Below are 15,417 nucleotides of genomic sequence, written 5' to 3'. Positions count from 1 at the left end.
ATTCATCATTCGTAGCGAGAACAGAGCTTTTAATTAGCAAAAAAATTAAAAATTGTGGTGACATTACTCCGACATCGGCACTGGCTAACTTACAGAAAGCGGTAGAGAAGGAAATTGTGTGGGGATTACGTTAACTCGTCTATTTCGGCACGGCTATCCAAAATGTGGCGCAACAGTAGACCTTTGGTGACAATTTTTTCTGCAAAGAAGTCGTATGTATTGGCACTCAGAAAACGGTGATAGAGTTCGAGGTGGTTAATCAATCTGTATAACTCTGCTTAATATTTGCCTTTGGCAACACTAAAGTGAATTTCTATTTTACAAGCTTGCTGTGGACCATGCTGCTTAGGTCAATAACGCGCCATTCTCCTGTGGTTTAAAGCTTTGTAAAAGGCATAGCGGAGGTAATGCATGACTTCATCGACACTGGTGTGGCCTGCTGTGAGCCATAAACCAATAACATGGGTTTGGTTGAAGCTTTCATTTTGCCATGTATGTTTCATTCAGTCTTGATCATACTGCGAGTCTTCATTGTTGCGTTGCTGTTGTCGCGTGAGAACGCACTTGCAATATCAGATAGCGCATTGTTGCGGTACTATCTAGAATTTACATTGTCACCACGTGAATATCTCGAAAGTTCAGTGACACATCTATAAAAGAGGCCAAGTGTGAGCACTGGCATTTGACGACCACTGACTGTGCTTGCTGTTATAGCCCGTGTCGAGTTGTTTCGCTTTACTTTCTTTGTGGGCAGAAGTTCATTCAATAAGCTGTTAGGTCCTCATCACCTCATCACTGCTTGCCTGTAGACTGTCAACGAGGGTATTGTCATTGATGTGCCAAAACTTGATGCAATTATGTTTCTTTCCATACTCATAGAAAGTGTGATCTGTGAAGCTTTGCACAAATGGAGTAGTCTGCAAGTTGTGAAACCAGGCTTTTCATCCAGTACACTGATCAACAGCTTTATGCAAAACTCTACTGGGACTCATTTCAATACGGTCTCCTGTGGTGTACATTCGTATTCTAGGTGTGGAGTTAGGGTCCATGAGGCTCTAGGTTTAAAGGCAGTAATGAGAGGGTAAGTATTGGCATGGTGACCATAAGCAAGGGATGTCAGAAGATATGTGCATAGGTAGAGGAGAACCAAAGTGATGTTGAATAAAAATTGGTATGCGGCTGCAAAAATGTGCAATCATGCGCTTATTATAGACCCGCAAGGAGCTAAAATTTAAACATATATAATGACCATTGCAAGGGTTGTGTTTTGTCCTTGTTGGTACATATTTTCTAGTTGTGTAGGGCAGAAATGTAGGAAAACAACAGACAGGACAGCACTTATGCATGTCTCCTCTCCTGTCCGTTGTTCTTTCTGCTGCTAAACACCAGAAAAAATGTATAATGACAATAAAGTTGAGCTCTGAATAATGGTTTTCTGGGAGTGAACTTCGAATTCTTGCACCTCTTGTTCTAGCGTGGACAGAGCAGTTAGGTAGGTCTTATTTAATGATCATGTAGAAGTCATTAATACCCTTTTTTAGCGAAATTCGAGGAAATTATTTGCGCAAAGTTTTCCAAAAAACTTAGTAAAAAAATGCATAGAACCGAGAGATTAGAACGAAATGAGATAGGCAAAAATATACATCATATTAAAAATAAGCATATAAAATTACATATATCTACTAGTCAACAAAACTGATCAACAAGAACAAAGTAAGGGATATTTGAAATTTTAATGTGGAAAAGATTGAGGAAGCAGTAAAACATGGACACAGCATGAAATCAGTGAGAAAACTTGGCATAGTACAATGCAAGATGTATGCACTAAAAGATAAACAGGGTAATATCAGCAATTCCGATGACATAGTAAAAGTAGCGGAAGAATTCTATACTGACCTGTACAGTGCCCAGAGCAGCCAAGCTACTTTCATTCAAAGTAGTGATGAACAGGATACAGAGGCTCCTATAACTAGCAATGAAGTTAGAAGGGCCTTGCAAGACATGAACAGTGGAAAAGCTGCCGGAGAAGGTGGAATAACATTCGATTTAATGAAAGATGGAGGAGATATCATGCTTGAAAAGCTTGCAGCCCTTTATACGCAATGCCTCACAACTTCCAAGTGTACCAGAGAGCTGGAAGAACTGCAACATTATACTAATCCATAAGAAGGGAGACGTTAAAGAATTGAATTATAGACCCATTAGCTTGCTTTCAGTATTGTATAAAATATTCACCAGAATAATATCCAATAGAATCAGGGCAACACTTGACTTCAGTCAACCAAGAGAACAGGCTGACTTCAGGAAGGGATATTCTACAATGGATCATATCCATGTCATCAATCAGGTAATCGAGAAATCGGCAGAGTACAATCAACCTCTCTATATGGCTTTCATAGATTATGAAAAAGCACTTGATTCAGTAGACACCAGCAGTCATAGAGGCATTGTGTAATCAAAAAGTACAGGAGGCATATGTAAATATCTTAGCAAATATCTACAAGGATTCCACAGCTACCTTGGTTCTCCACAAGAAAAGTAGAAAGTTACCTATCAAGAAAGGGGTCAGGCAAGGAGACACAATCTCTGCAATGCTATTCACTGCATGTTTAGAAGAAGGATTCAAGCTCTTTAGAGTGGGAAAGCTTAGGAGTGAGGATCAACGGCGAATATCTCAGCAACCTTCGGTTTCCAGATGACATTGTCCTATTCAGCAACAATGGATGCTATACAGCAAATGATTGAAGACCTTAATCGAGAAAGTGTAAGAATTGGGTTGAAGATGAATATGCAAAAGACAAAGATAATGTTCAATAGCCTGGCAAGGGCACAAGAATACAGGATCGCCAGTCAGCCACTAGAGTCTGTAAAGGAGTACATTTATCTAGGTCAGTTACTCACAGACCCTGATCATCAGAAAGAAATTTACAGAAGAATAAAACTGAGTTGGAGTGCATACGGCAGGCATTACCAAATCCTTACTGGCAGCTTACCACTGTCATTGAAAAGAAAAGTGTACAATCATTGGATTCTACCAGTGCTAACACATGTGGCAGAAACTTGGAGGTTTGCGATGGAAGGAAAAATGTTAGGCCTAACGTTAAGAGACGGGAAGAGAGCGGTGTGGATCAGAGAGCAGACGGGAATAGCTGATATTCTCGTTGACATTGAGAGGAAAAAATGGAGTTGGGCAAGCCATGTAATGCATAGGATGGATAACCGGTAGACCATTAGAGTTACAGAATGGATACCAAGAGATGGGAAGCGCAGTCGAGGACGGCAGAAAACTATGTGGGGTGACGAAGTTAGAAAATTTGCAGGCGCAATGTGGAATCAGCTAGCGCAAGACAGGGGTAATTGGAGATCGTAGAGAGAGGCCTTCGTCCTGCAGTGGACATAAATATAGGCTGATGATGATATCAACTAGTCTTCCAGGATAACTCGTAGGGTAAAGACTCTAAGTGCAATGGCGCATGCCACCATCTAACCTGGCAAATCAATTCTGTGGAAACCCACAAGATGGAGGAAGGTTCATGAAATGCAAATTGTCATCCACCCGACTGTATTGCACGAGGCTACAGAGGAAAGCCGTACGGGTTTTTCAGAAAGCTTTGCAACTGAAGAAACATTCATCCTGGTCCGGTTATCAAACCTGGGACCAACAGCCTTTCCAGGTAAGCTCAGATGGTAGAGCGACTGCCTGTGAAATGTGTTAGTCCAAGGTTTGATCGCTGTACCAGGGAGAATTTTTCTTCAGCTGCGAGGCCTGCTTATTAGAAACTTAGAAACCCATATTGGCTTCCTCTGTAGTTTCGTGCTAAAGTTGTGTGGATAACAATTTTCCCTTTCATACCACCACATAGTCCTAAAGGGGAATTCATTTATAATCATCATCAGAAAGTGGAGTCATAACAGTGTGGTGGGTCCGAGCACGGAGAGACACATACGAGAGACTGCAGTCGTATGCATAAAATTGTCATGCAGAAGTGATGCTACATTTCCAATGCCAGCCCCCTGTGGGCACCGAGAAGACTTGGCTCAAGGAAGGGATCATGTATAGAGTGCTTTACATGCAGGCATCTTTGTTTCGGGTAACGTAGGCTAGATAAGCCACGTTAATGAAGCCGAGCCAAGACAAGGCATCAAGCAGCTCTGATAACACCTAGTGTAATTAATATCGCTGGCACGTCGTGACGTCCGTCATGGTGCTCTTCCTGTGTCCTTCCTATTTTAGTGTTGCTGTCGTCTTCCACGCTGATTCAAAGAATGTCCTTTGTGAATGACTAACATTCTTGCATCATTGGTTGATTGCAAGAAGTACAAACAAGCATAAGCGTAGAAACCAAGAAGCATGGTGCAGGGAATCAAGATTCATATTTTTATATGTTAAGAAGGAAACAAGCCAAGGGTGCAATCATCTTCACTGTTTGTTTTAATGACTGGTGTGTGAAACTTCTATTCCAACAGCTCTCCTAGATTTATGCAAATGAATTCTAGTTGTTTCATAAAGATGTTGCCACGCTGGAATGCTTACATAGCAGCTGTGGTCACGATTGAACTAAGATTTTAATTTAAGTTTCTGAGCGCTTCAGGGTTTTTTAGTCACTTGGGATAACTCGCGTCAGGGTTATTTTGTTTTCTTTATTTGTGTTAATTCCCGCTACAAGCTGCATTGGTTCGAAAAGTATTTGCATTCCTAAAAACAAAATTTACACCGAAATGTTCAGAATTACTGCCACAATTGTAATTGCAATCAACCGAATTTCCTATATTTTCCTGGAAAGTGCACCAATCAACACTGCTGACCTGTATTGTTGTGCAAGAGAATGGTTGACAGGAACAGCTTGAACAAAATACCTGCAACTATTCTCAAGCTGTGCGAAGCTGCACAACAGTGCTATGTACATCCATTAGTTCAGACTCTGGAAGCTTCAGTGTAGCTGTGATGGAAAGACAGCTCCAATAATGGTTTAACTGCAAGGTAAGCAGCCTTACATTTCTCTCTGCCTACTGTTACACATACCTTGTTCATATTGTATAAAAATGTTGAAATAATTTTGAACAAACAAGAAATAACGTCAAAATTAAAAAGCAAGTAAAGTAAGTCTGGCAAGGTCGCACGTGTTTGCGAATAGGAAAAATGCAGATCCATCGCACATCTTGGAATCTATGTGAAGCGGTTAATCAAATGGTACAAGTCTGCCCATTTCATTCCTGCGTCTTTGGCCGAAAGGAAACTGGTGCACACACATCTGCTCTCCCACATCCAAGCTGCGAAACGCGGCACACTCAGTGACCATGTCAAAGAGCTAGTTAGCGTTGGCTCAATGAAAGTGTACGTGCGATTATGACCTAATGGTTAGAGCATTGGGCTGCTGTTCATGGAGGCCGAGGTTCGATTCCAACCATCGAATACCTAATTCAATTTTATTTTCCAAGTGTGAGCTATTCGACAAGACAGCAGCCCCCAGCAGCCATGGTCAGGAAAGTTCGGGAGGGTTTGCATAGAAAGCTTTGCTTTAAAAAACGAGCCCGAGAAAAATACGAGGATGAAGCGCTGTCCTGCTGTCTTCCTTGTTGTCATACTTTTGTTGCAACTGGTTTTTCTCATTCATGATTGAAACTGAACTGTGTAGTCTACAGTAGAGAGCTGCTCTTGTGACATCATTGAGACAATGTGTTCAGCAACAATAAATTCTAAGCATTCATTTGTCACGCAGTTATTTCTAGGTGAAAAAATAAAACGTGAAGATTGCTTCTTAAAGGGCCCCTCAACAGGCTCCACAGTGGAAACTGCAAAAGCACTGTTTAGGGAGCACATTACTGAAGAACTTTCTGATATTTAATTTTTAGAGATAAATGCTGCTAGTATTAAAATTATACAACTACCAGCCCTACAGCTTTGCCAAGATTGCTTCAATAGTATACGCTATACTCATTTATAACCAATTTAGCTAAAATGAAATTTCATTGTGGTTGGTCTAACTCTGTAGAACTGCACAAACCATAAGCAGCAACTGTGAACTGTTTCCAGCCTATAAGTTTGCTCAAAAGATTTCAGCGAGTCCTTGAAATTCTGCCTCTGCTTGCAACATTGATCATCCGTTGGTTGCATGTTTTAGCACACCAATGTTGCTGTGCATAAGTGCCTAGTTCCATGGATTTCAAGCCTTCACAAATTAACACCACAATAGCATTGTTCATTTGAATAAATTAATTCTATATTTAATAGGCTCTACAACTTCTCCATTGAAGATGGAGAAATTGAAGATTTTGAATTTAAATCAGCACATTAAAAACTTGTTAATTGCTTCAGCTCTTAGTACAAGATACTTTTGGTTGCATTCCCATAATGCATATGAGCATTTTTTAAGGTTTCGCACAAGTAAGCTGAGACACTGTATTTGATGCCAGAATGCAGGGTTTAGAAGGTAACAGGGAAACTGAATTGTTTATTAAATGAAAATACACTTTCGTGGGACATTATCTCATGTGACACTATTTCACAGAATGTAAGCAAAAGCACACATTCACAGGACATTATCTTCGCATGGCGAAAGACACACGTTCAAGAGTCTTGAAGTAGTCTTTCAACTTTTGGTTCATTTTCTGGTGCTGGCTTTCCATCTTGGGCGAGCTCTTCAGTGCCACAAGGAGGCGGTCGAAAGTTGTGTGGGGCAACCAGACGGGAGGCGAGTTCGCATGCAATGCTGAGGTCAAGCCAAAGTACTCTTTTCCTTTTCCCAGCACAGCGTCAATGTATTCGATCGATGTGTCTGTAGCCTCTTCGAGACGTGAATACGCGATCAGAAGCCGCAAGAGCTCTGGCGCGTCACGTTTCTTGTACGATTCAGTCAGCCACGGTGGAAGTGAGTAGCCATTGCACAAAAGCTTGCTTGTAACTAGGCGGTGATAACGAGTCGTTCCTGGCTCCCTTTCATGCTGATCCAGGTAGTGATGAAGGAGGAGCCACGCCTGTCCAGGGATGTCCAGCACTGCCTTTGGATTCTCGATGATCCACTGTGGGTTGATGGTTCGAGCACTCCAGATCGTTTGAGCAGGCAAGCTCTTTATGCACTGCTGGACAACACCCTCGAACACAGGATTGAGGTCCATAGAAAACTGTTGGCAAATACGAATGGCAGCGTTGAAGTGGCCGACGCCCACCAAAAGAAGAACAGTTTCTTCGGGAGTGAGCGGCATGCTGATGCTTTCTTGACCAGAGTCAACGAGCTGAAGCCAGGCACGTACCAGACTCAGCTTGCGGCGGATGTCCTCAACTTGGATCACCTCCACTTTCCCTGGTGGTGCCTGTGGAATCTCTTCACCTGTGCTGTCACGCTTTGGTGACCTGTCCGGCTGTCTGCCAATGGGTAGTGGCATGGCAACCCATGCATCTTCAGGCTTCACAAGCAGCAGGCAGTTGACGGCAGCAAGGAGACACAGTTCTTGTTTCTTAAGACTCTCTGATCCGGGAACTTCCTGTTGAAGCCGGAAGGCGTGCTCATACATAGCTGATGCAGCTCTCCGATACTGTTTCGAATTGACATGCATGCAGTAGAGGACATCATAGTAATGCTGTTCTACAACATCGGTTGCTCTTGCACGTGCCTCCAGGATGTGGACAACATCAGTTTCAACCCCTTTGAATGGGAATGTGACAAATGTCGAGAGCTGACGCCTTTCGCACAGCACAACTACTAACTGTTGCAGACAGACGTTGCGGTGTTCAACATTTGGATTCTGTATCATGGCATGATATGCTTCGGTGATGTGCCCCAGCTGCAGTTGGTACTTGAACAACAGTGACCACAGCACTGGGACATGTGGGTCATCCTTAGGTGTGCACTTCAGAGCTGCCTCTGCTAGACTGATTACACAATCAGGGGCCTCTGTGAATGCCTTAATTACTTTCAGAAAGTACAGGGGCAACAGAGATAGTTCAGATGACGGGTCAATGCTTCCCGTCCTCCCCATCTGGTGCATTATGTAAGGCTCTGTGGGAACACGTTCGTATGCGAGTTTTTGATAAAGCATGCAAGCCTTGTGGTACTCATTACACACAAGAAAGCTAGTGGCTAGGAGGTATGTTCTCGTCTCCCAATTGTTGGTGCACCAGTCTGTTAGCAGCCGGACATACTCTTGCAGTTGGAGGTGCTGATTTAGCTCTAGCAAGGACCTCGGGAAGGCACAGTTATCCGAGAATGGCCATATCAACTCTGCCGCCATGGATATGAATGATGGAAGGATGGCAGTCCAGATTTGGCTTGGTTCAAGTTCGTACTTCTCAGCGAGTTGTCGCCTCACCACCTCTCCGCCTCCATTCCTCAGAAAGACCCAAACAAGGCCGTACTGCTCTGCATTCTGGCTGATGATGCCAAATCCATCAGCGGTGCTGCTTATAGTCATCCCTTTAATGCCTCCTTCAAGAGCATTTGTCAAAGGCGCACCTTCTGCCTCTGTGGCCCACAAAGCTGCATAGTATGCCCGCACAAGTCTTTGCGTCTCGGGAATAAGCTTCCGGCTGATGAAACTGAATTGACGGTCTAAAGCATCCCTGTTCTGTCCAGCAGCAACTATGAGACCTTGGAGAAGTAGCAAATTTTGGCAGAATGTGAAACGAAACTGCATCACTTGGTGCAGACATGCAGCCATGAAATCGCAGCCGGTTGCACTCCCAAACAGAAGGCTCCACGCATTGAAGTGGAGACCTTGAGGTCTCGTGCATGGGTTCATTAGTGAAAAGTCCATGGAATCAATAAGCTTCTTCAGTGATGGCAGGTTAGTGTGAACTGTGTCAATAATTTTGTTCACCACAATGCTGTACTCCGGGCTCAACAGGTGGGCAACCACTTTTTCAATCAGGCTCTGAAAGTCTTCCATGAAGTACAGGCCTTGTGAAAACTCAACCAACAAGTCTGGAGTCAAGCATGAATTGATCATTTTGAGACAGGATGCAAGTGTCTGTACACCTTCATCTGCCACTTCACTGCACCATGGAGGAAGTTCTTCGGAAAGTACACAGCTTTCTTGCCACTCGCATGGCCTCAGTAAGGATACGTGGTCACGCCGAATTAGGGCTGCCATCCCTGTGCTCGGGTCCACAAACAAACCAAGTGGCTTCAGGCCAACAGCGTGATATTCTGTGCAGGCATAATAAAATTTTCCCCAGCACTGTAGGGCCAGGTTCACATACTCCTGGTCGCCAAGCTCAACCTCCACAGCATTGGCATGAATTTCTGCTTCAACAGTACTCACAATGTCCTCTTTTAGGTTACGGCGGCCATGATCAGCAGACAGCTCTCCACGCCGGCCGTATGTGCCTAGTACTTTGTAAAGGGTGTTGAAGGAGAAAGCATTTTGTCCAATTATTTTCTCGAGGTAGAATTCTCGCGCGTCCAGAGTGGCAGGCATGGTGACTTTCTCCGGTGGAACACTAGGCTGCAGATGGACACCAGCCCAACTGCCACTGGGACTGTCAAGCGCATCGATACACATCGTGCAGATGAGTGGCTCATCATTTTGTTGGACCCAGAGTGTCCACAGAGTCGAACCTAACAAACAAAAGTCGACGAGGTCATTTTCTGGGGCTCTTATGTTTGTTATTAGAACCATCTTGTGGCCACCACCCTGAGGCTGAATAGGCTGGAAGACGAAGAACTGGTTCCCCTCCGGAAAGCACGCGTAGACGCCGAGATACACGTCGACGCCAGAGCTGTCGGTAGCCTTCACCATGCACGACTGGCGACCGCCGAGCCCCGACGCTGACTTTGACGCCGGCCAATGGTCCAGCACAGAGCACATGGAAAGCAAGTCCTGGCTCCTGTACGACCACTGTCGGATGCGGAGATCCCTGGACAGAGCGAATATGAAAATGTCGTCGTCGGCTTGATGACACACAAGGCTCAGCGACGCCTCGTCGCTTCGCATCGAGGCGGGAAGAATGCCACTGAGAAAGCGAGTCACGCTGGCGCTCTTTCGAATCTCCATGGTCGACACCTGGCCCCCCACTTCCTGCGGGTCGATGGACACCACGAAGAGCGTGGAAGTGTTAGTGCCGAGCACGAAGATGGCTTCGCCATTAGCTCCGAGCCAGCTGCACGAGTTGTGGGACAGTGTTGTGCCAAGTCCCGCGTGATTCAGGACGTGGTAGTCTCGAAGCAACGTAGCCGAGGCGTCGAAGAAGACGGAACGGATACTGTACGTAGAGGGATACTGGGACCCGGGGTCCGGGCTGAGCAACCGGGGGTGTGGGAACGAGAGGCGATGCACGCTAGCTATGGTCGCCGCGAGGACAACGAGGTTGTTCCTGGTCTCGAAGATGGACACCCCTTCCAGCAGGGGCGTGTGCTGGAAGCGCAGACGCAGTTTGTTTCCAACTAGGTCCACGTCTAACGATTCCTCAGTTAGTTCCAGCACGTTGTGGTTGGTTTTCCAGTAGATAAAACGGTTCCGTGTCGCGTTGGCCGACGCCGGGTCCTCTTGGTAAGCGTACCCACCGGCTCGCTCGGTGAGTTTGATGTCTTCGAGCGTGCTCTGCGCCGCGCCCGTGTTGATAGTCAGCTCCTTCCATTTCGGCGGCGAAGTCTCGCGCAATGGAACTTCGACAAATCTGACGTATTTGTTGCCTTCAAGCATCGTGAAGAGTTTAGTTTTGAATCGTTCCCATGCGTCCAACGCGCGCGCGCTGGAAACGCTGCAGAGGCTGGTACACCGTACAGCTAATACAGTTACTCAGATGGCGCGCTAGTAAGCAGTCCTTGTTATAAAGATACATGTTTGTTATGATTTACATTGCGTATTCTAAGCATATAGTATAATTTTAATTAAAGAAACGTTTCTTTAGGTGTAAATAGCTTAATTTTTTGACTAAATACTTATTTTTCTTGTACGCTTGTGTTGCTTGTGTGATGGCGCGTCAAGCAGCTGTTGCAGTTTGTCAATGGCGACTGCAGCGGCAAGCAGCGTCTCTGTAAGTTCCCACGAATTTGTTCTTGCTAAGCTAGTTTTATGTGTTGCATCGCGATCCGAAGGGTGTTACTCTTCCACTGAATGATCGAAAATTCGTGTAGCGCTGCATTGGTTCTTAGTGGTTAGTAGTTTTTGGTTGGCGCGTTCCGGCTCATCGAAAATTGTAATGAGGCCGCCCGCGTTCAAACAGCTTGTCAGGGCAGACCGTATGCTTTTATATTATTTCTCGTTGATTTGCCGTGCTGTATTATTGCTAGATTTTGTGTTCTGGCCGATGTTATTATTTCTGTTCATGTTTGTTCTAACGTTGCTTATTTTCTGTCATGACAGCAGAGCTCCAGCAGCAGTAGCAGCAGCCAGGGACAAGAGTTCATAGTCCGGATACCGAAGTAAGTGAAGCGTCTGTGTTTCTATTGATTATACTTCGATATGTAATCCTTGTCGCGCAGTCGATCTCGTGACAGTCTCTCTCGTTACACGTCTTGATGTCTTTTTCACGTGCAGTATTGTGCCGTTTCACCCAGGCAAACCAAGAAAAGGTATCATGTCATGCGATTCAATGCTGCGCACAAACAAGACATATCCAAGTGGACGCAGGTGAGATGCATGCCTTGCGCGGAAACGTGCTTCGGCGTATTTGACTTCCGGAGTCTTGTTGTCTTGTACAAAACCTAAGTCCACGTTGGCTATCTACTGAGAGTGGAACGACCCCCTGTATGTGACGTCACACGCGGGTGGTTCTGGACGCGTGCCTTTGAAAACTGTGTCCCTTGCGGAGAAGGACAAAAATACATGTTCTTTTCTCATTCTTGAGAGAGAGGAAAGATCTCCATTCTGAAAAGCATTAGGCGCGTTTAAGTGCAACCTTTATATGTGGAGTAACCTGATCTGCAGTTTGGCTTGTGGAGGTTGCTTTAACATTGCGGTATTTTTTTTTTTTCATGCCTTTATGAAATCGTTTACATTTAACTTGACAATAAATTTGCTTGAGATTTATACCAAGTGCTTGCACGTGACATCCTGGAGGCAGGTTCTCACTGTGTTGGTTGGTCCTCCGACATGCGGCTAGGAAGACGTCGTGCAAGCCATGTATTGGACACGTTGTAGCCATGCTATGGTGTACTGAAATGGGGCATTGTGTCATATGCACAGCAAAACAATGGGAGAACTGTGGCCACTTTACTGATAACACCACTAGACGGGTTGATAACACCACTAGACGGGCTTAGAGTGCGAAATTTAAATATGTAGCGCGAAACCTTCCTGAATTTATAAAATAAAATGTCTCAAAACACAATTGAAATAATATAATTCTCAAAAAATCAATAACACAATCTCTTAGGATAAATCATTTCAATAAATCAAGCTGCTTCTACGTCGTCTACGCTTACACATTTACAATCACAGATCAGTGTCCCCGATCACCTGCTTAATGTGTTGATTGCAAAAGGCAAACAAAATGCTCTTCTTTTCATTCTGTTCGTATGCATGGAAAGTTTTGTTATCAGCATATTTTGCATTTGTACAGCGAAAGTTCGAAACTCATGAGGAGGAGACAGCCCAAAAGGAACACCTGCACTGTGCCACGTGGGCTGCGTGAGCATTTTTTAACCAGCATCAGCTGGAAACGCATCTGCCAGGCTTCAGTAAATAAAAAAAATAATACTCGAACGAATGCCACCATCATCATTGGGACATTTCACTTCACAAAGGGTCGCCGAAGGGCACGAATACTGCCAAAAGTGCCCGATGTGCCCATTCCACGGTGTAAGATATAGAGGGTGTCCCAGCTATCATGCAGGATGATAAAAAAAAAGAGGAACGGCGTTATGCGAATCAAACCTTGTGCGTGTTTCCAGTACAGTGGAGTAGCTGTCAGTAATTTTACAGCGTAAGCTGTTATGGGCTCATTCCAATAGATGTTTCGGTTCGCGATGGTGTTTGCTGCCACCGCCGTTAGTGACCGTAACCGTTATCGCCGGAAATGCAAAAAAAGTACCCAGTTCCCACCGGGATCGAACCCGCGCCCACTGCGTGGGAGCCAGATACTCCACCACTGAGCCACACAAGCGCTTGCTATTGGGCAGTGGAAAAATGCTCTATAAATGCTCCCCAGGCACGCGCACAGGCGCAGACGACCCGAGCCTCCGCCAGTATGGTGGTGCCATCTAGGTAAGGCGCCTGCGTTAAACGCAGCGTGCACAGGCACAGACGACTAGATGCAATTCAGACGAGGTGCGCAATCAACTTGATTCCGATGTGCGATGTGCGCCGCGTATTCTGGATCTCTCTTCGGTACACGTTATGGCGTCTCCTCGCAAGGTACGAACCGCTGCTGCAGAAGCGAATCTTAGAGCTACGTGCGCGGCTACAACCAGGCATCATCGGGCTCAGCAGACTGCTGTGCAGAGAGCATTACAAGCCACAGCTCGCCGTAGACGCCAGGCGGACAGTTCAGATTGTTCTTGTCAAAACGAGGTGAAGAGACTTTGTCGCGAAGACCCTGGTGTGCGTGGTGCCGAAATTGGAGCTACTCTTGAGCCGCTCTACCAGCTTACGCTATGACTGTGCTGCATGTGCCACGCAGGCCTGTGACTTTTTTTCGTTACTGAGATTTAATTAGGTAATTATAATTAATTATCTAACTAAAGAATTACTGTTCTAATTATCAAAGTGTCAATGAGAAAATTTTAGAGCAACATGAAAAACTCGCGATACAGCTTTCTGTTGCTCAATACGTGCTACATAAATGTGTCTTTCCGAGCATGAAAGAAGCCTGTGAATGCATGCAGAATTGCCGTGCGACTGGCTGCTCGAGGCACTTTACGTGTATTCGCGGGTGTATTGACCAGAGAACAGCGTCTGCAAGTGGCATTGCGGGTCCGTATGTACTTCGTCAAGGTGATGCCCTCTTCCCTTACCACGGTGACCTACTTTTGCGCGTCACTCAATCATTTCGGATTTCCCGCGAAGCACCAGTTGCCATACCAACGGGAGATTAAAGGAATAAAAACCTTTTCTGTCTTGAAGTTGCATCGTACCGCCGATAGGTGTCCGCTATCATCACTGGGCAAATCGTCTCGCGACGTTGCTACTTTGTCTGGTCAAACGCGTCTTGCGAGCAAGCCGAGAAGTCTCCCCACCTAAATAGTATATATCTTACACCGTGGCCCAGTCTGAGCAAGCGCGGAGTCGTTCTAATCGTTCTGCCGGAACCACTGTCCACAAGAAAGGTAACTTTTGCAGACACTGAGCCTGCCATGCTCATACAGCATGTGTGAACGGGGCAGGAGAAACAGCAGCAAGGAATCGGCGAGCTCCGCATGGACATGTATGACCTCTGTGACAACTACAACTGCCCGTGCTGGAGGCCCTGTGTTGCATGTATATGGCTCCGCTTGCCAACGACTCCAGGCTGCAGTGACAGACGGCGCTGCAGTAGTCCGTTGTCCTTCAGCACGCCAGGCTGTCAGCGCAAAAAGAGCCATGTTTTTGCTGCTCGACGGTGGACTGCCCTGTTGCAATACAACATAGCCATGTAGCAGTGATGACAGCTCTGTTACATTTAGAAATTAAAGTAGAGGTAATAAGAATTAAACTACCCTTTAATGAATTATTATGCACTTAAATGTTAAGGAGTGTTACCGCACAAATATACTTCTTGCTTTGCCGTATATGTGCTCTGCCTCTAGCTGTGTAAATTGTGACAAAATAAAGACTCATTATTTTCTGTAAATTTTGGGTGGTAGCCACGCAACAGAAATTACATCGAAGCTACCAGGGCCGTGTGGCACATTGCACAGCATAATGTACACAACCCACTTAGTAAATTATATTGTTGCAATAATAAATTTGCAATGGTGCAAAAATGTTCAGGCTAGTGGGTTAGAATGTACAGCCACAGCTTTTTGAGAACAGAATGACAAGATTTTGTCTTCAGAGCTGCTGTTTGCATCTGTGTTCCAGTATTCCACTAAAACGAATGCTACAGTGTACATGAAATCAAGAGCATGACGATATTCCCTTGTGTCTTGTTGAAACATGTTGTATGGAGGAAACAGATACTGACCACAAGTGATTTAGTGTAGCTGATGTTTTGGCTCCATAATGAGCTGAAGCGTTGACTCTACAAGCAAGCTGTTTAAGATTGTGCCGTGAAGAACGCGCTGAGGGAGCCAACATTAATCTTTTGTAGTTGGTATTTGTTGTCTTCATTTTTTTACTAAAATGTACCCTCGTGATCAAAAGTAACAAACAGCCCCCCCTTCTCTCTTGTTTCGACCTCAAGCTTTATAACAGCTAGCACATATGACCTTTCTACTTGAGGGTGCCCTTCAAGCTTGTGACTATGCCAAGAATTAAGAGTAACCGTTCAGTGAAGTGATGCCCAGTTGCGGTTTTGAAAGATGCTGGGGGGGGGGGGGGTATATTTGCACATGACTGCAC

At 45.2% G+C, this 15,417-nt stretch overlaps 2 protein-coding genes across 2 annotated transcripts in view; one reads left to right on the top strand and one right to left on the bottom strand.

Moving 5' to 3' along the window:
* Positions 1–6,423: 6,423 nt before the first annotated feature.
* Positions 6,424–10,713, bottom strand: LOC119433461 (nuclear pore complex protein Nup160). The gene has a single exon (XM_037700674.2). The coding sequence runs from the start codon at positions 10,636–10,638 to the stop codon at positions 6,541–6,543; it is 4,098 nt and encodes a 1,365-aa protein (XP_037556602.1). The 5' UTR covers positions 10,639–10,713; the 3' UTR covers positions 6,424–6,540.
* Positions 10,714–10,952: 239 nt separating this feature from the next.
* The window catches only part of LOC119432689 (general transcription factor IIF subunit 1-like), a 41,767-nt gene continuing 37,302 nt past the window's right edge, over positions 10,953–15,417 (top strand). Inside the window, 3 exon segments of the mRNA XM_049658356.1 lie at positions 10,953–10,972; positions 11,305–11,360; positions 11,496–11,568. Of these exon segments, the coding sequence (XP_049514313.1) occupies positions 11,521–11,568 (48 nt within the window). The 5' untranslated portion in view covers positions 10,953–10,972; positions 11,305–11,360; positions 11,496–11,520.

Source organism: Dermacentor silvarum, chromosome 11 (assembly GCF_013339745.2).
Source record: "Dermacentor silvarum isolate Dsil-2018 chromosome 11, BIME_Dsil_1.4, whole genome shotgun sequence".
Taxonomy (NCBI): Eukaryota; Metazoa; Arthropoda; class Arachnida; order Ixodida; family Ixodidae; genus Dermacentor; species Dermacentor silvarum.
Note: the sequence above shows the minus strand (reverse complement) of the source record. Positions and strands in the feature narration are given on the sequence as shown.